Source organism: Sylvia atricapilla, chromosome 1, assembly GCF_009819655.1.
Source record: "Sylvia atricapilla isolate bSylAtr1 chromosome 1, bSylAtr1.pri, whole genome shotgun sequence".
In the NCBI taxonomy this organism is placed as follows: Eukaryota; Metazoa; Chordata; class Aves; order Passeriformes; family Sylviidae; genus Sylvia; species Sylvia atricapilla.
Window position 1 is genome coordinate 139,860,378 of NC_089140.1, and position 27,325 is coordinate 139,887,702.

The 27,325-nt window shown below is 39.6% G+C and overlaps 1 protein-coding gene across 8 annotated transcripts in view; it reads left to right on the forward strand.

Annotated features, from left to right (window-relative positions):
* DEPTOR (DEP domain containing MTOR interacting protein) overlaps window positions 1-19,054 on the forward strand; it is a 76,312-nt gene extending 57,258 nt beyond the window's left edge. For 6 of the 8 annotated variants that reach the window (XM_066335360.1, XM_066335378.1, XM_066335370.1 and 3 more), the window contains one exon: window positions 17,533-19,054. In XM_066335360.1, the coding sequence (XP_066191457.1) occupies window positions 17,533-17,661 (129 nt within the window). In that variant the 3' untranslated portion in view covers window positions 17,662-19,054. Of the gene's footprint in view, window positions 1-82; window positions 894-17,532 lie in introns of those variants that run through there. The other 2 variants (XM_066335412.1, XM_066335420.1) reach the window with 2 other exon arrangements.
* The last annotated feature ends 8,271 nt before the right edge of the window (window positions 19,055-27,325 follow it).

Here is a 27,325-nt window from a genome sequence, read left to right on the forward strand (position 1 = left end):
AATGCTGGTGCAGGGAGGAGACCAGCTTTATAAATTTTCTGCCTGTGCATTTGTCTTCTGCATTCACAAATGATTATTTCAGGTCCTGTTTCTCAAATGATTTCAGCAGCAGAATTAGAACCAGCTCTCAAGTGTAACTGAGTTGCCACTGTGTCAAGAAGCCGATGGATGTCACTTTATCAAGCCCATTTCATGCAATCAAAGGAACATCTGTACTATCTGATTAGTCCAAAGAATTCAAGTACTGCCACAGTAACAACATATTATAGACTTGTAATGTGGAAGACTAAAAGGCACACATTATAAATGTCCATTATAAGTGGGTTGAAAACCAATCCAAAACCATGTGATGTCAGAGGAATTGCCAATGCCTTATATTCCTGCAATTGGAAGAAATTTGAACAGCGAGACTCTTGTGAAGTTGAACGTACATCAAGCTGCAGAGAAACACAAAACCCAATTGATGGTCCTTGCCAACCTGACCTCAAACATGAGGATTGCATAACTGTTTGGCAAGCAAGATAACTCAGTCTCAAAATCCTTAAAAAAACCCTTCTCCCAGGAAAAAGTATCCCAAGTCCAATAGTAGGAAAGGTAGAGAAGCATGGATATTGTAGAGGAGAAACCTCTTTGTAACTCCTAAAGGCACCCTAGTGGGATTTATATTGTATCAATAAGGCACAAAGTACATGCCTTCATTGAACCCTCTCCATGAAGTTTAGGAAAAAGAGGATACCTCAGTGTTTGATGCTGGGCCTCTAGCCCTTCAAAGCACTCCAGGAATGCTTCAGTGCTAATTGAAGGTGTCTGAAGGGTACTTTCATTTTTTCGTGAAACTGAGCTTTAAATGAGAAGATGGAGTAGGCTTGAATAAATATTTATGCTATGCACTAGCATATGGTGTTGTTGAAGCAGATGCAATTCAGTCTTAGAATTCTTATCTTATACCAACATGTTACTGATTGTAGAAAAGCATAAATTACACAAGTTGCCATCTGTTTTCAATTACAGCATGAAAACACTGAGGCAGGTTGGGATTTTCCTTTTACTGTGTTATCAGCTCACTGCTGAATTCGATAATTACATTAGAGTGAGTTGAGAATGGATGTATTTGGTAATGTGAACACTCAGAAAAAGTTGCTGACAAACTGCTTTCATAGCTTGTCCATAAATAGAGAAGCAGCAGAGCTAAACATGCATAGCACTACCCACAATGAATACCACTGCTGTAGGGCTTAAATATAAATGTATATATAAGTTTCAAACACATCTCTGTAAGTGCTTCATTTTCTGATAGTATTTCATTAGAAACTATAATATAAAGGTCCATTCTTCTCCACAGAGAAATGTAGAAGCACTTATGACTTTAGAAAAATCTAATTTTAATAAAATCTAATTTTTTACCATTAAATCAGTCTGGCGTTGCAAAACCAAAGAAAATTCAAAGATTTTTAAACTCTGTCTTTCACTTTATGCATCAGTAACCAGGACCTCAGATTTTATATGCTATTGTCCATCATGGAGATTGGAGAGTGAACCGAGTAGGGTAGCATTAGCCTCAAACATCATTGAGATCATGCTTGAGAAGAGTGCTTATTACATTACAGAATCAAAGAATGGGTCATGTTGGAAGGGACCACAGGGGGTCATCTGGTCCAACCTCCCAGCTCAAGCAGCATCATCCTAGAGCACATGGCACAGGACCAGGCCCATCCTGTAAGGGGATTCCATAGCCTCCCTGGTCAATCTGTTTTAATGCAAAATCACTGCACATTAAAGAAGTCCTTCTTTTGTTCAAGTGGAGCTTCCTCTGCTTCAGTTTTTGCACACTGCCTCCTGTCCTATTGCTTGGAATCACTGATAAGTGCCTCGCCCGTCTTCTTGGTGTCCTCTGTTTAGATAGACATTAATGAGGTTCTCTTTCAGTCATCTCTTCTTGAGGCTTAACAGGCTCAGCTCCCTCAACCCTTCATTGTGAGAGAGATTTTCCAGACCTTTGACTGCCTTTGTAGCCCTCCACTGGACCCACTCCATTTTTTCCATGTCTCTCTTGTACTGAGGGGCCCAGAACCAGACAGCACTCCAGATGTGCCTCGCTAGGGCAGAGTAGAGAGGCAGGATCACCTCCCTTGAACTGCTGGCAATGCTTTTCCTAATGCATCCCAGGATACCACTGCCCTTCTTGGCCACAGGGACACGCTGCTGCTTATGGACAGTTTGTTGTCCACCAGAATCCCCAGGTCCTTCCCTGCAGAGCTGCTTTCCAGCAGGTTGGCCCCCAACCTGTACTGGTGCATGGGGTTGTTCCTCCTCAGGTGCAGGACCAGGACATTAGGACATGTTAAGAGCACAGCAGTGGTGAACATAATGTTGAACAATTTGGATGGCGGTTGCATTATTATTTATTTAATCCTTAGTGGAAATCTTTCAAAAATACTATAAAGAAAAAATTAGTAAGGCTGTGCTAGTCAGTAGCATAATGATTCAACAGAAGTTGGAAGGGATCAAATATTTGTGAGTGTGAAAATACTCAGCTCTGCCATCAACATGAAAAATGAGTTCTTATCTGGTTGTGCTTGACAACTTTTTAACATGTTTAGCACTCACCGTGCTTTCCTGATCAGTGAATGAATGTGTTCCTGCTCTGTGTCTGCCTTCTCTTCTTGGTCTGTGGTCGTCATTTGCTCAAGTAGTTTGCTGGTGAGCTGTGGTGATGCCTCCCTAACTGTCCCAAGGTTTCCACTTTCCCTGTGTGTTTTTAATTAAACTCAATGAGTAGTTCCCAATTCTTTAGAGTGAACCTTTTTACCATCCTACATATGTTGGACCTAACCTAAAACCATGTTACTCCAGCTATACTGGGATTAATGCCATGAAAATTATCACAGTAACATGATTCTGTGAGGACTGGGCATAAAACTGCATTGCACCCATCTCCTCTTGTCTGAGAGTTTTGTGAATTCAGCCCTCTCAACAAAGTAGAGGTTTCTCTAACTGAAGAAAAACATGGTTTTGAAAGCTGCATTGTGTGTCACTGCCAGAACTTTGTTGAGTTGCCAGAAGAAGACAAGATTTGGCTAATTTCTCCTTTGTTTTCATTACAGGCTACTACAAATGCTACAACAAAATCTTAATGTCTTTGACCATCCTTTGCATTAGCACGGTAGATTGATTGAAATAATGAAAGTTTTTTCCGCAGTTTTCGTAGTCCCAATGCAGGATTGGATATCTCTCTTCTGCCCCTTCACTGCACCAGCTAATCTGTCCATTTTATTCCTCCTCTATGTGGTAGCCCCTGTCATTGTTGAACCTCTGTGTCAGGAGACTCTTAGAGACACTGTTCCATTGGGCTGCTGGTGAACCTGCCCCATGGTGGCCAAAAGGAAGTCACAGTTTGGATTTGGATTCTCCTCTTTTTCCTGTCATAAACCTTCTGTGCAATACTGACCATTTTTTTTTCCCGCCAGGATTCTTGTGAAGTGGTTTGGGTTTAAATAGAGATGGGAAATGCCAGAAAATCTGACATGTTCTCAAACATTACCAAAATATTTGATGAGTAAATCCATTTTGGTACCTGTGCAGATAAGTTTGCTAAAGTTTCTTTGTTTCCTTGTGGAAGCTGTGGTTCACAGCATAAGGTCCAGGTTTTCCAGTCTCAGCAGAGGATTTGCGGACTAGTTCCAGTGACTCCCATGCAGCAATGTTAAAGCTCTTCAGGTTTCAAATGTCATTTTGTACAGCTTTCCTCTTTCTAAGCCATCCTTCTCCCCCTCCTGAAATTTGTGTTTGTTATAACTCCAGATACTTTCTTTGTGACATCCCACCCTGCCACCCCTGCCCAGATTGTAACTACTCTGCAGACACTTTCTATTTCCAGTGCTATCATATTCCAGTGTGAGCTGATCTTTACAAAAATTTCCATTAGCTTCCATTTTTCACTAATAAATCATTAGACTCTTAATTGTGGATTTTTAGTTCTTTTAAAGCCATGATAAAGCTCCTATTACCTTCTGACATGTCAGAATTTCATCCTGCATGCCTACTTTTTTTGGTGGATCTCTACTTTTTTCTGGTTTCTTTTCAAAGAAGCCTTGCTTCTTTGTCCAGAGAGTTGTATAAGGATAAAGGTTTTTTTAAGCAATTTGTGCTGAGGCTGCAGAACTTCTGAAGTTATTTTGGAAGGTTAAGTGAACCCCACCCTTGTGCACAAGCCTCAAAGTGCACAGCCACCAGTAGGTGGTTGGGTGTGGGACTGTGCTTGCTTCAGTGGATCATGAGCCTGTTTTTCTGAGCCAGTGGACATAAAATTGACTGAAAAATCAGCCCTTGTACTAGAGACCAGGTGCTTACTGTGACTATCTGGAACTGTTCTGTGATAAAGAAATCAAAACTTGGCGTGTGAAGAGTCACACGCTGAGGTATGAGGGGAAAGACTCTCTCCCATGCAGTTGGGAACATTGACACAAACGTCACGTCAGCAGGATGTGAACTGCAAACTGCACACACAAAAGAAAACAGAGAAAGATTCTTTTTATGATTGTCAGACCTGGTTTTGAACAACAGGATCCTTGGTATTCACTATAGAGAAAGGAATTAAGACAAGTGGGAATTCCCAGGTGAAATATAAAAATAACGAGTTGAACATTTTGAGTCTGAATTTTGCCTTTAACATCTTCCCCCCACCGAACTTACAGGACACAGATTTAACAAGGTTTTACTTGCTTATCCCAGACCTGAATTTTGGCTTGCAGAGCTGTATTAGGTTTCCAAGGCCTCTGTGTGATTTTTCCTAAAGACTCTTTTAACAGAGAGAGTTTTACTGGGCAATAAAATAACTTATTTTCTCTTTACAACAACTGAAACCTTATGTGAGTACAGCAAGTTTCATAATACCTCAGAGCTCTTTTTTCTGCATTCACAGCAGTGTAGTTGACATTAGAATTGAACTTGTTTGTAGGTCAGTCACCTAATGCTGTTGGCAACAAGTGACCCCCCTGTACTCATGTCTGTATGTTGGCTCCTTCTCATCAATAGGAAATAAAAATAAATTTAAAAAAACACCAAAAAATGTAAACAAAAATTTCTACAGCTTCATTATTGGATATCAGTGGACTTCCTAAATTTAGTCACATTATTTTAATAAATAATAGTTTAAAAATTCTTTTCAAGTAAGTGGTGTTGTATGACAGGATAACCCAGATATCTGAACACCCTGCCTTTATGAAAAAGTTTTCTTGATTTTTTCTGGAATCTTACAGTTGTAACCATTCAGAAGGAGAGACAGCAGCACTGCAAGAGAGGGCTGTGCTTGTGTTTCAACTTCCAAGTTCCTGTGTGGTCTACAGGCCATTGAATGTCAAGAACTAGTGCCTGACAGAACAGCTGGGATCTTGCCCATGCTCGAGCTGTCATAGGCCACTGCAGGTCACTCCCAGGTAGTCCAGGCTCTCTAAAAAGAGTACTGTCATCTATACTGTGATCTATAGAGTGCCTGAAATCTTGAAAAAGTTACCCCAAGTGTCTGTAAAAAAGACGTAGAATTACAGGCCAGTACAGCAAAAAGCTGTCATTTTGAACTACTTTTCCTCTCAACTCAGGATCAAAAATGTTTTGTATTACTTGATTTAGTTGCAGTACTCATTTCATTTGGTGCCTTGGAGAGTTCTTCAGATGCTGTTGGTTTTACAAGTCCATGGCTATCTCAGCTCTCTGCCCTGAGCACTTCAAGAATGCTACCGCTGCCCAGCTGCTGCTCTGCAGCCTGCACTTCTCCGTCTCTTCGTCTCTTTTCTTGTTGCTGCTCAAGACACAAAGTGACTTCCTTTCATGGTATAAGCAAAGGACTCGGGAAGCACGTTGCATTAAAGCCAAGGCTCTGTTTAGCTAGCCAAACACATGGAAAAACAATTGCACTTTTGTCTGTGCAAACAGAGAGCAGCTGTTTGTCTCAAACAGCGCAGACTGTTCCTGCTCATGACACGCTGGATACCAGAGGGTGCAGAGGGTGCCTTGCATGAGTCTGTCTGCCCCTGTAATTCCCTTGCTGGCACTTAGTGACTGTTTTTAACCAATATGGGACTTAAATGAACTGCAGTTCAGCATAATTATATTTGACCATGTAAGTAAATTGATACATCATTTTAAAGTTCTTTATTCATTATGTGCGGTTTTGTTTTAGCAAACATAGTTTAGTTACAGAGATACCAGAAAACAAAAGACACCAAAAGGTCAACCCAAGCATTAAAAGACATGATTTCTAAGCTTAGACTCTGTGTTCTTCTGACACTGATGCAGTATTTTACCCAGAGCCATCTTTAGTCATCCGAGTTATTTAACATTTTCAGAACGGTTCTGAACTGTGGTAGGTATCAAATGGCACTATACAATAAAAACGCTTATAAAGTTAGACATGCAGTCACTGGTTTGCTTTCCTGATGTGGCCCAGCCTGGCCCAGATTTACCTGTGGGTATTTCTCGCTGGGACTCACATTAAGTCAGTGATTTTACACACCAATTCCCAATTAGGGCCATGGAAAGCAGTGACCTATATTCCCCTACTCCATATTTATGGATGGGTTGCATTTCAGGGTATTACATTATTGTGCTATTACTCTCCAGATATGTACAGGTAGCATTAATTTACCTGTAAATTAATTAATAATTCCTGTGAGCTGTGTCAGTGTTTGCCTGACCACTCAGTCGACCTAGAGCAAAACTCCACCACTTGCAGAGTTGAGACTTGTGCAGCCCAAAGGACTCACTCTCCAAAGCAAGAGTTGTCCTCATGGGCTCTTGGGTCAGCTCTTTTGCTCCTCTAATTTGCCCACTCTGTTTGTAGAGTTTGTTCAGCAACTGTTTAATTCTCTTCCTGATGAAGAAAAAAGGACTTGAATTCCCACAGATCCCCATCATTTGGAAGGGAGGAAGGGAGGGAGAGACTGTCTGAACCAATCATGAAGCCCTTGAAAATCTATGATGTTTTATATTATGTGACATACTGTATTATGTTATAAAATAGATATTACTTTATTACTTTTTTTTTTGTATTATGCAGTTTATAGATTATGTTGTTTAATTCCCTTTTTTTTTTTTTTTTTTTTTTTAAGTTGGAGACCAACTTGTTTGGAATATTATAAAAAATTCAGCCTCTTTTTAAAAAATAAAAGAAATATGTAATACGTATGTAATGAAGCCTCACTCAGGCAAACCATCCACACCACTCTGCTCTTGTATTTTAATATGAACTTAATATTTTAATTCTGTAAATTTCTGTGCTATGAGTTGTACTGTGCTCTGCTGGTACCAAGTTTCTAATCCCCTGATGGAACAGTGGGCCAGCTTCACACTGGTGTAAAGAATGAACAAGAAACACATCTCTCAAGAGACAAATCTTTTTTATGCAAAGCCTGGATACTTGCCTACTCCCACACCACCCACTCTACAGCCAATTACACTTTCGCTGAAGATATTTACAGAACTGAACAGACATCTGCAATTTATTCTGTTCCATCCAGTAACCTCAGTTATAGAGGAAAGGCCATGGTATGATTTTTTAACCTTCCAGCAACATGCAGTTGGTTGTGTGGTTGTGAATGGTGAGGTTCCAGCTTTGCTGCTTTTTTTTTTTTTTTTTTTTTTTTAATCCTATCAAGTTTGCATGAACTCTTAAAAAAAAAGAAAGAAAGATAAAAATCTAACTGGAAACATAAGTTTTAGGACCTCTGATTTTCATCTCTTTTCCTCATTCCTTTGTGATAGTGTAAAGCTTAGCAGAGTGAGAGCAAAAAAATTCAGTGCTGCCTGTGTTTGTGTTTATGTAGAAGTTAGTCTCAGGTCTTAGGCTCTTCTGTGGTACCACATTCAGCATCTCTGTAGCCTGGGCTCTTTGCTGAGCATGGGGATTACTTTGCTTTATGGCAATGGGTGACCTATTAAAATGGCATAAATGCAGGTACATCCATCTTGCCATTGATTTCACTGAGACTTAAAGTTATCTGAAGACTCAAGGCTGCAATTTACTAGATCTATCAATCTTCACTTCCTTTTCATCTCCCTCTTTCCCTTTGCCTCCAACCACATATGTATCTCTTGCCTCCATCCTCCATTCATGTCAGGCACATCAAGGAACTTAGTTTGCCTGGAGACAAGTCCTTTCATTTATTTATTTTTGCTGGCATGGGATGAAAAGGATGAAAAGGGAGGGGTGCCTGGCTTTGGTGTGCTGCCTCTGGAGCCAGCACAAAGGGACAGGAGCACCTCTTGGGACTGCAGGCACCAAGATATCTGGATCCACAGACTCCTTGGCAATTCAGGTTGAGTGTATCCCTTTCTGTGAGCAGAAATAGTTGTGAGATTCCAAGTCAGATTACTGATCCAGCTTTTAATAAGCAAACACTTTTTTCCGTATTTCTTTTAAAAGTAAAATTATCTTTTTACACCCTAAAGAGAGAGAAACCTCATTGTCACTAAGGGTGTCGTTACTCAGGCTTTTGTATACAAAGCTATGATGTGGTGTGTGAGGTAGAAGGTGATGATATAGTAATTGGCTGGGAAGATTTATTCAAGATATTTAACAACTGGCAAGGCAAACCCGTGTGGTTATCCACTTGTAAATAGCTCTTTTCTAGTTGGTAACAGCAGTGAAAAGTACAAACGATGTAGTTCTTTGTTCCTTTGTGACAAAATAACAGCATTAAATGGAAGTGTTTACTTTCACTCATTTCTCAACTCCCTCACATTTCATATTTAAATTAGATTTTAAAAAACAACACCTTGATTTTTGTCTGCTTAGAGGACACTGGTGCTTGGGAAGCAGGACTGGGAGGAATGGTTCCTAGCATCTGAAGAGGAGCAAGGGTTGTGCAAGGGGGAAAGGATCCCATTGGAAAGACACTTCTTCTTTTAAAATGTTGGAAGCTTGGATGTCCCCTTCCTTCTTGTGAAAAACTGGAAAGCTGTGTTTCAGATGTTATGTTCTTGTAGCACCTAAGCCTTGCCCAAGTTTTGCTGAAATCTGTCAGCAAGACAAGAAAAGCCAAAGCAGCTGTATTGACTCTTGAAACAAGCAGTAGTAAAGCCTGTATAAATATATTTCTTTTATTTTTTTTTTCCTTCTCAGTTTCAGGAGTTTAGTAACCTTCCCAGGTGAGGGTTGTGGCCAATACCACAGGAATGAACCAGTAAGTTTTCAACTTTAGAACTGGCCAAGAGCTTTCAAAAGTATCTAAAATGTGAAAAGTTTGATTTGTTGAGTATCCTGCTGATGACATCTCCAGGTCACTGACAATTGCAAAGTGTTAACCCTTCAGCCCTGATTTCATGGGTGCCCATAAGGGAGGGTTCTTACTGACAGCGTGGCCTGATATTTAATAGAAATCAGGATCTTGTGGGTCTCTCATGCACACAGAAAACAGATGGGTTTGCTAACCACATGTGGAGGACTTTCCTCTGGAAGATCACAGTGAATTTCAGAATACCGTAATGAAACAATTATAAGTTTGAGCTATTCAAACCTCCCAGCTAATCCTTGTCTCTGCCGGATTAGTAGGACATTAAAAAAGCATTTATTTATAATTATTGAGGGTATCTGTGTAAGTGAAATGTAAGCAGGCTGTCTCTGTAATGGATTTAATTTTAATTTTCATTACCGAGAAGAAAAGCAAAAACGTTACCATTGGGATACACTTTTCTTTTTGAAATAGTTATATTGTCAGTTCTGGTATGAATTCTACTCTATAAACTAGTCAAAATATACTTTTGTTTGAACAGCTCTGAAAGAAGTTTTACTTAGAAGTTTTTATTTTTGTTCTTAGGAAAATTGATGAAGAACTTTCCAGGGTTGAAAATAACTCCTACTTTTGCCCTAATTCATCATTTTTACTTGATGCTAATATGTTTGTTTGGTTTTTTAAGAGACTAAACAGACAACAATACATTTCTTCATGCATTTTGGGAATGGTTTGTCTTAAAGTAAAAATTATCTGTGTGACTTTGGTTTCACATCAGATAAAAAAAAAAAAAAGAAATAGTAGTCAAGGAAGCGTGTCCCAAACTATCTAAGTGTAGGTAAATCACTGTGGATACAAATGATGAACAGAGCAAAGGGTTAAATCCAGTCTGTCTCATGCTGGATGACTGAGCCAGCCTCGTTTCAGACACAGCTTTCCCAACAATGGCTTGTTTCTGTGCAATGTGCTAATAACTTCTGAACTACCTTGGTCTCAAAGGGATGTGCTTTGCTGCAGAATGTGGGCCTGCTTTGAGCTGTCAGCTGCTAGAAATCTGTTTCAGATCCACACAGAGTCCAGGAGTGAAATCCTGCCTCCTCCAGAGTGAAAAGATTAATGCAAGAATGGATTTCACACTCTCTCCAGCATTTTTTAATGTTTTCCTTCATACAGTTGCCATGTGTACAGTAATATTCACCCCTTCAGTGGAAATTAATTGATGGCAGTGTTTTAAACATCTCTTTATGCTGTTAATTGCTGATGCCAGAGCTGCTATCAGTAGCAAACAGCCCATCAAACCTTTTTCTTTGTTTGACCTTGTTGCTGTTGAATAAGAAAACTTGTGTATACTGGCATAGACTTTGTGCTTTGCATTTAGCCCTGAATATTCCCACTGCTGCCTAGATGATGGAGTGAAGTATCAGTACTGCTGAGAAACAGTATTTTTGCCACTATCTTTACTGTGTCGCTGCATAATCTAGCCTTGAATTTGAAAATTTCAGGCCTATATATTTTGTAACATTGATTGCCTTTGTACCTATTTGATCTGCAATTTTAGTAGCATTTTTACTTTCTTAGAGTAGTTAACAAGCAAACACAACACCGAAAAACCACTAAAGCCCCACAGTCAATCAAACAGACAAATAAAAAAGCAGAGTGGATTCCTGACGCTGATATTGGCACTAAAATGTAAATGATAAATCCCTTGAGAATTAGCACCTCACCCCACAGCTGCTGGAGTGGGGCACATTTTCTGGTATGGAAGGTCACCCCGCCATCCCCAGCCACACTGCCTCATGGCAGCTGTATTCCTCTTCATCTGGACAGGTTTTTTAAAAATTTCTCTCAAATTAATGTGGCCATGTAACCATGGTCTTAGCCCACTGTTCTGAGATACATTATCTGTTGACTGTGCATGGCTGTTACTTATTTTGTACCAAAGATGAACTGTTACGCTCATTGCATCTATAAATTTAAAGGTTGTTTTAGCTACAATCACTTAACTCAAAGTCTACAGGAGGAATTTCCAGCTCTTCATAAACTTTCACAACACCCTTCTAAAAAGCGTGCCTAGAAAAAGAAAGAACACTTTAAAATTATTTTTAATATATTACTATCAAAAAAGCCTGGCAATCAAGGCTTGGCTCCACAGGGAGAGTTAACTAAAGCCTACAGTGCAAGCAGCATGTGAATATCCAAGGATCTAGGCTAGCTGCCTATCCTCTAAGAACTTTCCTGTAGCATTTATAAATATTAAGGTCACCCTGAGACAGAACTAACAAAGAATTAGTGATAGGTATGCAACGTTTTTATTTCATGGTTGGCTTTAAGGTAGTTATGCAATTCCACACCCATGCCTGCAGCCAGTCTCCTCATCTCAGTCATCCTCATCTCAGCTTCTGATCAACAGCAGCTCAGCTGACCAGCCCTGGTACAGGCAGCCCCTGCAAGGAAAGGGGCTTTGGTTTGGCCAGCAGGCAGTTGTCCCAGCAGGAAAATCAAGGGGTGTGGATGTACATCTGCAGGGCAGCTTGGCAAGACCGAGGAGGGGCAGGCAGCCAGTGATTGCTGTGGAGGAAAGAGCAATTACCAGTGAGGGGGAGGAAGGGCTGTACAGTTCCAAGTACAGCACAATCCTGATTTTGTCCTGTAAACGTTACGGTAACAAATTATTATCCCCTCTTCTTGCCATCTTCAGTCCGATGATAAATGGCATGACAAATCTTTGCAAACTTCTTTAAATAACATGTTCCCAGATCATTTTTGTTCAACTGTAAGCCCAGACTTGAAGTTTATCTTTTTATGGGAGCACCTGGATTTGGTTAAACCTTCTGTATGCCCCATGGAAAACCCACAGAAAGACAGAGGTGCCTTTTCTGCTATCCCTGCTTCCATGAGCTGCTGTTTGCAATGGTGGGAAATTGAAATACTCAACAAGAAATGCTTACTGCTGTAATACTTAAATATTTAAAATTGGTTGAGGGAGGGCTTCTTTTCATTTGAGTGTTGCTTTATTTAAGTATTAGTTCTGTGGTTTTTAGATCGCCACATCCTGACCAACAAAATGGTCGGAATTTATTCTGGGCTGTGTCATTTCTTGAAGTCTAAGGGATAAAAAGGGATAGTTATCTCTTGTCAAGCTCCTTGGAGAGCAATGAGGAAATGAGCAATAAAAGATGCTTTGAGGCTCTTTTAACTGAAGTTTATCATCTATTATAGTTACTGATGTGTGGAAACCGACAGAAATATTTTACATGTTTGTAGTTACAAAGCCCTTAACAGCTGCAGCTATGAGCTGAGCACTTACAGCTTTTTGAAACGTGCTTTTATAAATGTAACATTAAATCACTGTGTTTTTGTTTTAAACCAGTCTCCTTAAGAAAATTCCTGAGAAAATAATACATGGGTTGACATATTCAGTCAGGGCTGGTGAGCAAGCTCACTTGCTCTTGCTTGTATTCTAACTTCAGTAGAGCAATGCATAGTACGAGCATTTTAGGGGCAGGATTGATGATTACTAAAATGCACAAAGCAGCACTGCATTTCATTTCCCCTCACTGGATGTGGTGCTGAATGGGAAATCAGGGTGGGGAGAAGAAAACTGAGTGAGTTGAGAGCAGTCAGCATAATAAAGGGCTCAGGACCATGCAAATCTTTTTCTAGTCACCAGGATTGGAGGACACAGGAAACAGCTCCACATTTCTTCATCCCTGAGGGAGTCAGGTCTGGAATTTGCAGAGACTCAGCCCTCAGGAGCACTGGTCAAGCAATTCACTATGGAGAGAGCTTTCTACCCCCAGGGTATTTGGCTCTCTGTTACCATCTCCTGTTCCTCATGGGTCTTTTCCTGCAGTTTTAGGCTGGGACTGTGCTCTTCTCTGTATTGCCCTTCCCTCTCCATTTTCTCTTTTCATCTGGCCTGGATGGAGTTCTTGCATCTAATCCTCTCCACTGGGAATGACGAAAGTGATGAGCCATGTGGATTCGCTGCAAAGGAGGGCATGAAGGGGGCTGTTCTCAGCCTGTACGCATTGCTGGTTAATCATACCGCCAAGGGCATATGATAAAACAAACACATTGAAAAGGCAGACGTGTCAGCTCTTGTCTTGCACAAGAAATTCACTCTCTGGCATCCAGATTGCTGTTCATGTTGTGCCTGTGCCATCTGCATTTACACCATTGCAGCCCTGGTGTGGGTGACTGGTCTGAAAGGGTGTTCCTCATGCCAGGGGCATTCTCCAAAGGCCCTTCTTAAATGCCTGTGCCATGATCCAGCCTGCAGATTCATCCACTGCGGGCTCGCATGCATGAACCTGGCCAAACATGATTCCTCTGCATTGGGATTCCAGTAACTCAAGAAGTCTGAGAATATGCAACAGTAAAACAAAGATCAGCCATCCAACTTCCAAAAATTGCTTTAAGCCAGAAGAGACAATGTTGTTTCTGCAGGTCTGTTTTAAATCAACCCAAATATTATTTTAGAGCCAGAGCTATAATTCAGTAAAACTTGATACAATCTTGGAAAGCCATAGAAAGTATTAGGAAGTACCACTGGAGGTTGAGACCTACAGATACTGCAATAATCTGCTTTTAAACTAAACAGACATGCCACTTAAATACTAATTAACATCCTGCAGAGGATGATGGGTTACCTTTTCAACAAAAATCCTTAAAATTTAGAAGGTTTTGTCTTCATGCAAAAACTGAACCATTTTCCCAATGCTACTTGCAGCTGAAATATTCACATACAGGAAAGATTACTGCCATGGGAGTGTACTCAGTTGTATTACTTTTTGCCATACTTGGGTTATCATTTAGGCTACCAGCAAGGCTACTTCCAAGATCTTCTGCTCTGTAGAGGAGTTCTGAGGGTAAGGAGTAAAATGCAAGAGTCTACCATCCCTTCAGGGGCTGCTGCTGCCTCACTCTTCCTGTGCAGAGGTTCTAAGGAGCAGAGATTAAAGTCATTGGTGTCTTTATTTTTTATGAAATGTTACATTTTTGGATTGGGTTTGCTTCCCCTATAATTTTTCTTAATTGATAGCTACATTCCATTTTGCAGAAATACAAATTGAGTTTCACCACACATTTTACTTGAGAGGGAAGTTAGTTGGCACACAAAAGTTAAGTGACTTGGTGTGTGAGAAAATCTTCTTTAGAGCTAGCACTAAAGGACACCAGAGCTGCTTCCCACCTCTCCCACATCCATTTTTGTCTTGTGCTTCTGCCTACATAGGAGAAGTGAAAAATCATAGACTGATAGAATTGTTACTGCTGGAAAAGATTGGTTGGTCTAATAGCATCAAGTCCAGCCATTAACTTAGCACTGCTGTGTTCACCACATGTTCCTAGGTGCCAGATCCACATGGGTTTTTTAACACTTGCAAGGATGGTGGTTCTGTCACTTCCCTGGGCAGCCCGTTCCAATGTCTGACCACCTGTTCCATGAAGAAATTTTTTCTCATATCACAAAGTTAAATAGGTTGGAAAAGACCTCTGAGATCATCATGTCAAAGCTATTGTTGCCCGAAACGAAGTGAAAACACAAACCAACAAGAAGTCAGTTTATGTCGTGCTTTATTCGGGGCCCGGGGTCCTGGGGACTAGCGTCCCAAATCAGGATTCCCAAAGACCCTCATCAAGACTCAGGTTTTTATACCTTTTTACAAAGATTACTTCATCATACTAGGTGACAAACAGAAAAATTCTTTGATCAAAGCAAAGACATTCATCTACCAGGTAACAGACTCCTAAAGTAATAAATTCTGCATGCTTGTCTTGTTTAAAACTATAGGTTAATTACCAAAGTTTACTTTTCCCCGTCACTAGACCCCCTCCTAGTAATATTTCAAACTTTATTTTTAAGACGGTTTGCCCTTTCAGCATGTTTTTTCATGCTTTGCTAATCCCTTTGATTATTGTTTCCGCAAACCCAGCACATTCCCAAGCTACCTTCCCAAGGCCTAGTGCCCTAATGCTAGCCAAGAAACCTTAGCATAACTACTGCTATACGATTTTCTGATATTTGGTAACACTATGACCATCGTGTCAACTAGACCTGACAGTAACCCTCCCCTGGTGCAAGCTGAGGCTGTTTCCTCTTGCTCTGTCCCTTGTTACCTGGCAGAAGAGTGACCTCCACTTGGCTGCAGCCTCCTTTCAGGGAGCTGTAGAGAGTGATAGGGTCTCCTGTCAGCCTCCTTTTCTCCAGGCTAAACACCCCCAGCTCCCTCAGCTGCTCCTCATCTGACTTATGTTCCAAATCCTTCACCAGCTCTGTTGCCTTTCTCTGGACATGCTCCAGCCCCTCAATGTCCTTCTTTTAGTGAGGGATCCAAAACTGGACACAGGATTTGAGGTGTGGCCTCACCAGTGCTGAGCACAGGGGCACAATCCCTGCCCTGCTCCTGCTGGCCGTGCTGTTCCTGATCCAGGCCAGGTGCCATTGGCCTTCTTGGCCACCTGGGCACACAGTGGCTCATGTTCAGTCACTGTTGACCAGCACTCCCAGGTCCTTTTCCAAGGGCACCTTTCCAGCCACTGTTCCCCAGCCTGTAGCAGAACCCCTGCATGGGGTTGTTGTGACCCAAGTGCAGGACCCAAGACCTGGCCTTGTTGAACCTCATAAAATTGACCCCAACCCATTGATCCAGTGTGTCCATATAAAAGAAAGCATGAAAATTTCTACTGATATCTGTTTCATAGCTTCTTTCTTACAGATTCAAGGTGACACATGGGTAAGATGGCCTTCTAGTGAATATGTTGTTTCCATTGAAACATAAGGACAATATTATTCACTTGGGTTCCATATTTTTATCAGTAAAAATACAGATCCAGACACTACACACATTTTTGACCTTTTTACCAAACACTGTAATGTTGGGATTAGATAGAAAGAAGTCTTAATGTCTTTGAGGAATAAATATCTTTTTTTTCCTGCATTTTTTTACAATGTTGATTTGACTTTTTCTCTGTTGAAGTGTTTTAAGATGTACAGTGATGTATATTTCTATTTTGCTTGAAAATGGCCTGTGATCATAAAAAACCTCCAGTGTTTGTATTTGTTACAGCTTTTACAAACAAAATACGAATATATTTGAAAATAATTAATGAGCCATACTTGGTGAAGGAAATTAAAGCTAGTCACATGACAGTGACATTTAAATCTGTCCTAGAACTGACTTCATCTTCCATTATATTATTTCTTAAAATTTGGATCCATTTGGTGCATGTTATACCATTGGAGGTTTTGACACTGACCCTAGTGAAGTTATCATCCAGACCTTACCCTGAGCCTGGAAACCTGGTGCATATTTTTATTGTGATTACCAAGAGCTGACTAAAATGATTTCTAAGAAAGCATCTAAGATGAACTAAAGATTTTGTCTAAACTTTTTGTCTAAACAACAGCCTAAACTAAAGACTGCAATAGCCAGAGCTGTCTTCATAGATCATAGAATGGTTTGGGTTGGAAGGGATAAAAAGATCAAAGAGATGAAAGATCATCTTGTTCCCATTCCCCTGCTGTCAACAGGGACACCTTTCACTAGGCCAGATTGCTCAAAATTCCCTGTCCTTAAACATTTCCAGGGATGGGGCACCCACAGCTTCTCTGAGGAGCCTGTGCCAGTGCCTCACCACACTCATAGTAAAGCATTTCTTCCTAATATCTAATCCAAACCAACTCTATTCCAGCTTAAAGCCTTTCTCCCTTGACACTCCAGGCCCTTATAAAAATAGTCCCTCTCCATCTTCCTTGTAGGCTTCTTTTAGGTACTGAAAGGCCACAATAAGGTCACCCAGAAATCTTCTCTTTTCTAGGCTGAACAAACCTAATTTCCTTAGCCTTAGTTCCTTATAGAAGAAGCGCTCCATCCTTCTAATCATCTTTGTGGCCTCCTTTGGACTTGCTCCAACAGTTGTCCTTCCTGTGCTGGGGACCCTCTTAGCTGGAAGTCTCATATTGTTTGCAAAGCACCATTGATACCAAAAAATATCACTGATACTAGAAAAAATAACACTGTTATAAGAAAAAATGGTTGATATAGGACCTCAAAATTTCAAAGATTGGAAAGTTAAATTCCACCAATTTGAAAGTTGAAGTGATGTTTCAAAAAGAAATGATGGAAAATTACCTTGCCAGATTAATTTTAGGAAATGTGGGGGCTCTTAAGAGTACCAAATGAGATGATGTGAAGAATTCTGGAGGTTTTGTCTGCCCAGGAGTTGATAGTACATCCATGTAATTAACCTAACAAAATAAAGTCTAATGCATAACTCATTTTGCTGCTTGCTTTTTCCTCAGGTGTGCCAATTTGTTGTGTCTGTCAACGGCCTCAATGTTCTCCATGTGGATTATAGGACAGTAAGCAACCTCATCCTGACCGGCCCTCGAACAATTGTGATGGAAGTGATGGAAGAAATGGAGGCCTGAGAAGGCAAAAACCCCCTATTACTGGACATTTTTGTGAGATGAATAGCAACAGCCATGGAGCGGCATGACACAAGGCAGCAGAATGTTTGTGTCCAAACAGATGATTTTGCTTTTAGGGGAGGGGGCTCTCTCATTTATCAATAATAGCACTGGTGATTATGCTAAGATGTGAACAATAGATACCAGCATATTTTCACTAAGGACTTCTCTGTGGCCAAGAGAGACAAGGGCCTTTAGGTGGTCTGTCCAGCCATGGCTGCATTGGTCAGAATGGGTTCTGCATAAGAGGCTGTGCATATTTCCTCACAGTCCACTACTGGATCAAAGCTGAAAGAGCCAAGTGCTGTGGGGTCAGGATGTCACAGATGGTTTCCATGAGCTGGTGACATTGATAAACATTGTCCTGGTGTCCAGCTTTGTCCCCAGAGCTTGTGCAGTCACAGTTACTCTATCCTTGGGATGAGGGACAGCTGACTAAACCCTGGGTTGATTACAGTCAAACACAAACGAACTGCAAATGCATGAGAAGAGGTGTCTGGGCTCTGTAGAGGATAGTCTGGTGTGAATGTTTGGGCCTGACTGATTACATGGGTTAGTCTAGAGAGAAAAAGGAAAAAAATGTGTGGTACTTTTACAAAAGCTGCCTTTGCAAATTGGTCTTTTGGTTTCAATGCCTGTGTGCTGTATTAGGTGCTTGAATATAAAATATTGATTTTGAGGTTTTTTTCTATACCTGTAAAGGAAAGGTGCCTCAGTCTTGCTATTCATCACTTCAGAGAAATTTTGGACACCTTAATTCCCAGAAGAAGAGTATTTGGCAGGTTGCAGTGGGAAATTCACAGTGTTAGCATAAGGAATGATACATCCAGACTCTCCAGTAGCAAAAGTACACTTCAAATTGAAGCAATGTACTTGAATGTACATTTAGCTTATCAGCACTTTCCAGTCTTCTGATGTTTTGTGAAAAACCAACTTCCCTCGTGAGCTGCATTTGACACTATTACAAATAAAACATTGTATTTAACTGACTCTTATTGTTTCTCAAACAGTAGGATTTTTTTCAATGATGAATTCATGAAAGAAATATTTTTTAAAAACATATATAAAAATTCCATGTTCTTACAGTTAGGTGACTCTTCAGCTCGATGTTAAGGGTACTGCATGGGTTTTCTTTGATTTTTGAACCGAATGAATACATCCTGCTCCACAAAATCATAAATACATTTTGCAGACTTTCTCTGCTGTCTAAATTTTACAATTAAAGATTAACTTTCTATATGCACATACCACACATCATTCAATTATGGGGTGGGGAAAATATTTTTCCTCAGATAATTTTGAAACATGTTTTGTATTAAAAATTGTTCTCACTAAATAAATTGCTCTTTCAGTATGTTTTTCATTCACTCAAACACTTTTACTTCAGAGATACAACAAGTCTTCAAACTCATATATTCCTGCAGCTTTGTAGGAAGAAGTCCTTGTGTTCTTTGTTTCTGATTTTGTGTATCTGTGGTTGTTTTTTCACCAAGAAAACTTCTCATATTCCACTAATATGTAACAGCACAGGGAGGTATAAAACCTTCAGCTGCTTATTCAATATTAACCAGGTATGAGAGTGTCTGGAGGGTTTTTTCAAACTGTCATCTGCTATGACAGTTTTTAATCCCAACTGCACTCCTCAAAATTTTGGTACACATGTATAAGCCGTAGCAGGTTACATTTTATAGGTCATGGCAAATAAATAGCTGGGCACATAATGTTATATTAGATTGTAATAATTGTCCATGGTTTCTACTCAGAACCATTGGAAACAGTCTTGTTGTTCCAGAAATGTTTCAGTATAGTCTAAGTATTTTGAGTTTGAATCCAGGAATGCTTCTCTAAATATTCCTATTTAATTTCTATTTATTTAAATTTTTTTTTCTTATTTTTTTCTTTTCCCCTGGGTTGTTTTGGTGGCTTAGCCCCTTTAAAATATAAATTCTGCATGTTAAGCTAAGTTAAATATTACAATTGAAGGATTTTCTTAGCAAAATGCTAATGATTCTCTCTAATGCCATCATGGGTTCGTCTGTATTACATCTCTTGCCTTAGTTAATATTCTGCTAGAAGTTCTCTGTAGCTTACAGATAATTAAGAAACTGGGTCAGAATTTGGCTTAATAATGCATTACAGAGTGCACTTCAGACTGGAGCAAAAAGAGTGGGAATGGGGGCAGGGAGAAATCTGTGCATTTCATTATGTTACAGATTGGAGATGGCATCTTGATTCACAAGATACATTAGTCTCTATCACAATTTGAGCACAGCTACTTGCCTTCTGTTTAACAAGGATTTCCATATTGTGTTCTCAATTTGACTGACAATCCGGGATTTAATTAATTCCTTCCCTCTTCAACATGACAAAGGTATTCAAATTGTGTCTGCAATGAAATTTTGTATTTCAGAAAAAAGGATGGAAAGTAAACAACTAAGCTATGAAATGTATAATTTCCAATTAAATTGCAGTTTGTCTGCACACAGTGCTGCACATGCTCCAAGACATCCCTCAGGAGTCAGTGTCAAACTCCCATGCACTTTAGAGGGCACAGAATTTTAAATATACCAGAGCACCTTGCTTCCTGCAGAGTGCCAGGGGAAATGTAAGATGATTCACGGAAGTGAGGCATTTCAAGAGATGCATGACTATCACAGTGTAGAATGATGCAAGAAACTAGAAATTAAAAAACAAACCCTGCCATCAGCAGTAATAGCTTAATTAAAAAGACAGGCATTTTTGTAAGACTTACTCTCTTCTATGATCTCATTTTTGGTTACTGTAGATCTTGCAAGATCCTCTAATAAATCTTTAAGCCTTAATCATTCAAATTAGTGCCATTGCTGTGTACATGTACATTTGCAAATAATTTATGGGCATCTTCAAGAAATGTAATATTTAATTGAATTCAAATAGCAGTTAAGCTAATTGGAGCATTAAATCAGAGCAATATTTCTCATATTTTTTCCTGTTATAGTTCCACAAGATACATTATTTTTTTTTATTATCTTTTTCAAGATCAAATATCATGTGTATGGTATTGAACACAACTGGTTCCAGAACTAGTCCCATGGAAGGCATTTCATTCACACAATGATGCAATAATCCACTTCAGGTATGTCAGAACTGAACTATCTGCATTTTAGGTCTGCAGAGAAGCTGAAAATAAAACTTTCAGAATTAAAAAGACATTGTGTCATAGCAGCATCTGAAATACAAGTAGGTGTGGCCTGCTGTATCTTCTATGATACTACATTCAGGAAGAGGTTTGGAAAGAAAAGGTCATGCAGTAGGACTGTTTTTCAAACTATTTTTCTTAATTTTTTCTTCATTTTTTTCTACTCATACTCTCACCAATGACTAGAGTGCTAGGGATGTATCAAATGCTGTCCCAAAATTATTGCTTTAATAGTCAGCTTGTTCTGTTAGCACAGTCTGGATATCTGAGAAAATTGCTACAGTGTAGTTCAGAGAATAACATGAGACCTGAATTTGGTGCCTCGGCCTTCAGACCAGAGAGAGTCTCTACACTGACTTGATGTACTAACATAGACATAAACAAATGAGGATAGTCTGAAGATTAGGAAGAACAAGCAACTGACTCCTTTCTTCTTCTGTGCTGACAGCTATAATGCATGGAGGTTTCCTTCTTCTTATCAAATTATAGGGTAATGCTCTAATAATTTCAGATAATTTTGGGAATTAAATATTTTTTAGATAAGTATTATTCTAATTTTAGGAGAAACTGAAACACTGTATTTTGCAAAAGTGTTTGTCTAATGCAAGACAGACTGAGAAAACAATTGCTGCAATTATAAGTATTTTCTTCCCGGTGTGTAATTGAACTACACCGTTTGTGTAAGTGAAAAAGCATGTGTATGTCACACACATACATAAGTACAGTTAGACCACATCTCTTCAAATAAAGTGAGAGAACTTCTAACCTTTTAAATTAAAATTGCCATTAAAGGTTTTCATAGATCACCCTTTTCAAATGTCTTTATCTGGTGAGTGATGTGGCATATATTTTTCACTTACATGTGTTACTTACAAAACCAGAAATAGTATCTGCCAATTCAGTACTTCCCTTTATGTACTCACAGTGTAGATAAAAATACCATTAACGTTCCAGAGAGGCTTAATGATTTTAAAGCATTAGATTTCTCTACAAACTTGTACATAAATAAATATTTATAGCTTAATTTTTAGAAGGAGCCAGTGATGCAAGAGACAACTTAAGAATGTCAAAGGATGTCACAGGAATCGATGATACAATTAATTTATACTATAAAGACAGTGTTTCACGGATAACTACTTAATCTTTGTACTTGCAATTCCTCAGAAAAATTCTGAAGTATTCAGAAGGGAGTAGTTATAACTGTCAAACTGAATATCCTCCAGGAAAATGGATGTTGTTTTGCAGTTTTGGACCCACTCTCATATTTGCCATGGGAGCTGTGAATTTCCAGTACAGTTGAAACTCAAGTTTTATAAGCACACACTTAAAATGCAATGCTTACTTTTAAGAGCAGGGGTTTGAAGCAGACACTGTATTTTAGATATCACAAATTGTTGTAATGCCTCTTCTACAAAGTTGCTGCCATATACCCATAGGTTTCCCTGTGTCACCATAATTCTCCTTGAACTTAGAGTACAACTCTCCTACAGGCTTTTGTATGGCCTTGTCAAATAATAATCATAATCTCTTTCCAGAATTTGCAGGTGATTTGCAGAGGAAAACTCTCTTTTTATGTGCAACCTTTTGCTTCTGTTCCTAAGGTGCTTCTACATAGAGACATCTACAAACTGCTCCCTAGATTACAGTACATAGACAGCTAGGGGTATTCTGACCACTGCAAATAGTCATTTCCATCATGCCTGAGCAGCTGAACTCTCCCAAATGCTCCCATTGCTGCTGCTGCTGCTGCTGCATGCACCCAAGCAGGCCAAGCTGGGGAACACTGGTCAAAAGGACAGCCCATACCCACCAGACTGTTAAACTTCACTAGTGATTTATGAGTATATTAAATTTTCTTTCCTATTCTACTTATTTTGCTGCATAGTTGACGTTGGTCCTACTTTATTCTTCCAGCTCAAAAATTGTTTCTAGAAGATCTTGATGGTCCTGCTTTCTTTGTATTTTTATTAGTCTGTTTTTGAGTGTCTCTTTACCATGATCACCATCACTAGCTTTTCTTAAATTAGCAGTACTTATTTAGCAAGCCTAATATTTCAGGAAAACAGATGAATTGGCTGCTGCTGTACAATCAGATGTTTGCTCACATATAAACAAAGCCTTGAGGGAAGAGAACAAAGTAAGAAAAAGCTACTATTAATGATGGAATGAAATTTATTTTAGATATAAAATGACATCACATCTACTCTTAACAAAGCTGTGTATAATTCGTAAAACAGGTGGGCCACAGCTTTCATGGACTTTCTCAGGTTATGGAGACAAAAGAAGAGAGATCTCCAAAGAGCCATGTTTTCTTTTGGGCCTCTGGATGAGCTACCCATGACTTCCCTTCCTCCTGAACCGGCTGGAGCACAGCCTCCCACCACAGCTGGGCTTGGAACCACATAAACTCTTACCTTCATTGCTTGATGTAAATGACTGCAGATTTTTAGAATTACATTTTGTTTTCAACTTCAGATTTTAGAGCTTCTCTTATTAAACAGAAAAACAGTTTCTCCATCTATCTGATAAAGAAGTGCTGCATTTTCTCCCCATGTGTTTGTAGTGAGACGTGATGAACAGAAATACTTTTCAGATTGCACTCAAGCCTGACTCAGGAATATTTGTTCTTATCTGCCCTTATCAAGGCAAACCTCCTCTGGGAAAATGTAATGAAAATTTCATGAAAACACAAGCAAAACCTGCAAAATAATGCCTATTAGTAGATCATACCTGAAAAATAAATAGTGTGTTCAAATATTTATTTCAAAGGGAAAGAAAAAAAAAAAAGAAAAATGAAGACAAGTTAGCTGGTTTTAAAAATCTTGTTGACAATTTTGAAGTATAAGCAAAACGAATATAGACCACAGAAGAGAAGGCATCAGACAGGTGCAGTGAAGGGGTGTAGTATGGAAAAGTTCTGTCATAGAGTGATGGAAGTGTTTGGGTTGGAAAGAACCTTAAAGATCATCTAACCCCATTCCCCTGCTATGGGCAGGGACACCTTCCACTTGACCAGGTTGTTCAGGGCCCCATCAAACCCAGCCTTGAGCACTGCCAGGGATGAGTAAATCCCATAATGTGATTAAGTTTCTTAGTAACATCTCAGAGAGAAAAAGTGTTGTACTTTCATGGCTAGATTTACAATTTATATTATTAACCCTGCCTTTTCTACAAGAACAAAGTTCTAATTAATAATTTTACATTTATGAACATTCAATCCTAAAATGCAGTGCATAAGAATATAGTAAATATATGTTTGTTTGGGAAATATGTCCCTTTCAAATATAACAAATGACCCAACCCAAACATATCCTTTAACAAAATAAGTTTCATTTATATTATGAAGTAATTTAAACTTTTTTTCATATCATTTATTTATAAAGTAGAATGCAAACACTGCATGTATCAGCTAAAAATAAAATACACACAGACTTGACTGAACAACTGTTTCGTCAATGGAGTCCAGCCATGGGGCTAAACTGAATGCTTCAGGTTTATTAGCAAAAGTTCAGTTAGGCATGATGTTGAGCAAAGCCTGGGAAATATTAAGTGATTACACTCAGACGTGCTTAGTAATTTGCAGGATCAGAAACCCATTTAATTTCTCAAAGTGCCCTAACAGCCTTGCTTTGCCTGCAAAATATTTCTGGAACCTTGATAAGATTTTCTTAAAACTCATTTAAAAATTGTAGCCGTTGTAGCTTTTTTGGCTTAACTTGGAAAGGAAGAAACATGAAAGTATTTAAGGTCTTAAGGTTACATTTCCCCCATGTCTATTTTGTTTAATAAACATTTTCAGCTCAACCGCTTTCTAAAGATAATGTTATGCATCCTTTGTTTGTTACTGCAGCTGAGAAGTGTGTGTGTTTTTTTGGTTTGCCAGAATAAACAAGATTCTGTTGAATATTAAAATATTCACTATTTCATTTTCTATTACACTCCATCAGGCAAATAGTCTGATAAATGCTTAAAAGATGCTTTTACAAAAGACTGCTGAGTTACCCTCTTAATGTTTGATTTTCATGATAAAATGTGTGTTATTGTTTGTTACATTTTTGTTTCATTTCCCACTGTACATGATTGTATCCTTGTTTGTTCTCCTAAGAAATTATTTTCTGGGGGTCCTTGATTCATATTCCTTATAGTATTCAGCATTCTATTTAAATACAAATCCCCAGGACCACATCTACTATAATTAGAGAAAGAAAAGATCTCTTCTGGCTCAGAAATTTTAATTTAAAAGATGAAGGCACAAAGAACATTTACCTTAGCTCTTTCTGACTACGGCTCCTTTCTCAAAAAACAGACAATGCTGTCTAAATGTGCAGAGCTCCAGGAAATCATGTAATACAGGAATAAAAATTTCATGATTAGGATCAAATTGTCCACATTGTAAAGGCTCTTTGATGATACCCTTTTCCAGGAGTTATCATGATTAACTCCTAACAATGGGCTTGTGATTGCAAAGATGACCTTTGGCACACAGGTTAATACAGTGCTCTTTTCCCAGCACTGCAGATAGTCTGAAAAAACATCACAGCAGGGTGATGGCATCTACTTTTGCTTCCCTAATTGGAATCGGAGCTCAGAAACAAGGGGCTTGGTTCTGTTGCATACACAAAAATGTCAAGTGCCCATGAAGATGCTTTCAGGGCATTTGAGACATTCCTCTGTACAAGAGAGCAGCTTCAGGGAAGTCTGTGACCCCTCAAAATCACATCAAGAGATTAAGTCCCAAAGGACATCTTAAATATTATAAGATACTTCAAAATGCCTTAGACACCTATGTGTGAACAACTGAATGACATCCCTAATAATCACCACTTAACATCTGCTAATTCAATTGTCTCACTGCTGGTAATTTTTTTGGAGTTACCCAGCTGTATATTCAATTAGCACTGTTGATGGAAAAGAACATCCTGGCTATCCAGCCAATTCTCAGAGAAGCTGCTGCACACTTGTATCATGCAGAACGTACTGTGATGGTGTGCTGTTATTACATGTCTCAAGAAATATGTCTCCTTTTCTTTTCCTAATGCTTTTAGTCAAGACACAAAGTGGCTTTCACCCAAAGATCCCTTTGCTTCTGAATTGTCTATTGCCAGTCAAGGGGACCAGAGCCATTTGTCAGCTGAGCTGTAATCTGTGTATATAAATGATCGTGTATAATTACTTCCTGCATGTTTCAACAGATTCTCCTGGGTTTTGGGTGTTACTGTTTTTAAGTTGTCCTGAAAAGTACTAATTTCAGCCAAGGAGTCACAGCAAGGCAGAAACTGTTCCTATTAGAGAAGTAGGATCCTAAGAAGGAGTAGCAGCTACTGCAGACCCAGCAGATGAGAACAAATGCAGCAGCAGCCAAGTGTTTCGACATAAACTTGTTTTATTTCATTGCTTACAATATGACAGGTATTGTAGTTCTTGGGAGCCTTGAGGTATTATATACCACCCCAAACTTCAGTGATGGCTCACTCTCTGCTCTGTCCCTTGCACCAGTCGGTCACATCTCAGTGTTTGACATCTCAGCCTTTTCTACAAGGGGAGTTTCTGCTCATCCTTGTAGCAGAAGGGGGTACAGGCAGCATCCAAACACAAATGAGGAAATCAAAGTGAAATTTATGGAGAACTTAGGTGTTGACATAAAAAAAATCATAATCCCTGTTAACTCACACAGATGTTTAGAAGGCTATTGGGACTGAAAATTTCACCAATTACCTAATATGTTTTGACTGTTGCATTATTAGCTGGCTTATACCTCTTCATCATGTTCTTCATGGTTTTACACAACATCCTCAGACTCCCCCACTCCCACATCCACCACTTTCCAAGTGTTACCACAGGAGCTCCTAGATCCAATGTACACAATATAAAATCCATATCCTGGATATCTAAGCCCATCAAGGAAGCCTGCAGAGGAGCAGAGCTGAAACTCAGTCTCTTGAAACCTTGGCCAGTGTGCAGCCTGCAGGGTGAGCAAGCAAGGCACACACCCCCTAACGTAAAGACAGCAGTGCCCTGTATTGAACCGCACCCCACAGGCTCACTGGCTGTGGAAAAGAATTTCCTTTTGTGTATTTTGAATCTCCTGTAGAGGAGGTTAATATGTTAGCTTCATATTTCAGTTTTGGCAGACCCTTGTCACCAGCATGCCAGGTACCCGTCATGTGCGGTCAGCTTAGGACCTCCTCAGCTCCACAGTCATCTTCCAGCTCCTCTCCAGGCTCCTCTTCCTCCCAGGCTGTCCTGGGGAGAGACTCTGTCTGAGCCAGACCCAGTGCCAGCCCAGTGTCAGCCCAGCCCCAGCCCAGTGCCAGCCACACGTCCCCACACCACCAAGGCCATGTTTCCCCGGATAAGGCACAAAACCTGACTGGGGTCTGTGAGAAGCTGGGCCCAGTACGGAACATCCTCAGCAGCGTGTACAGCTCAGGGTTTGTCCTGCACGTT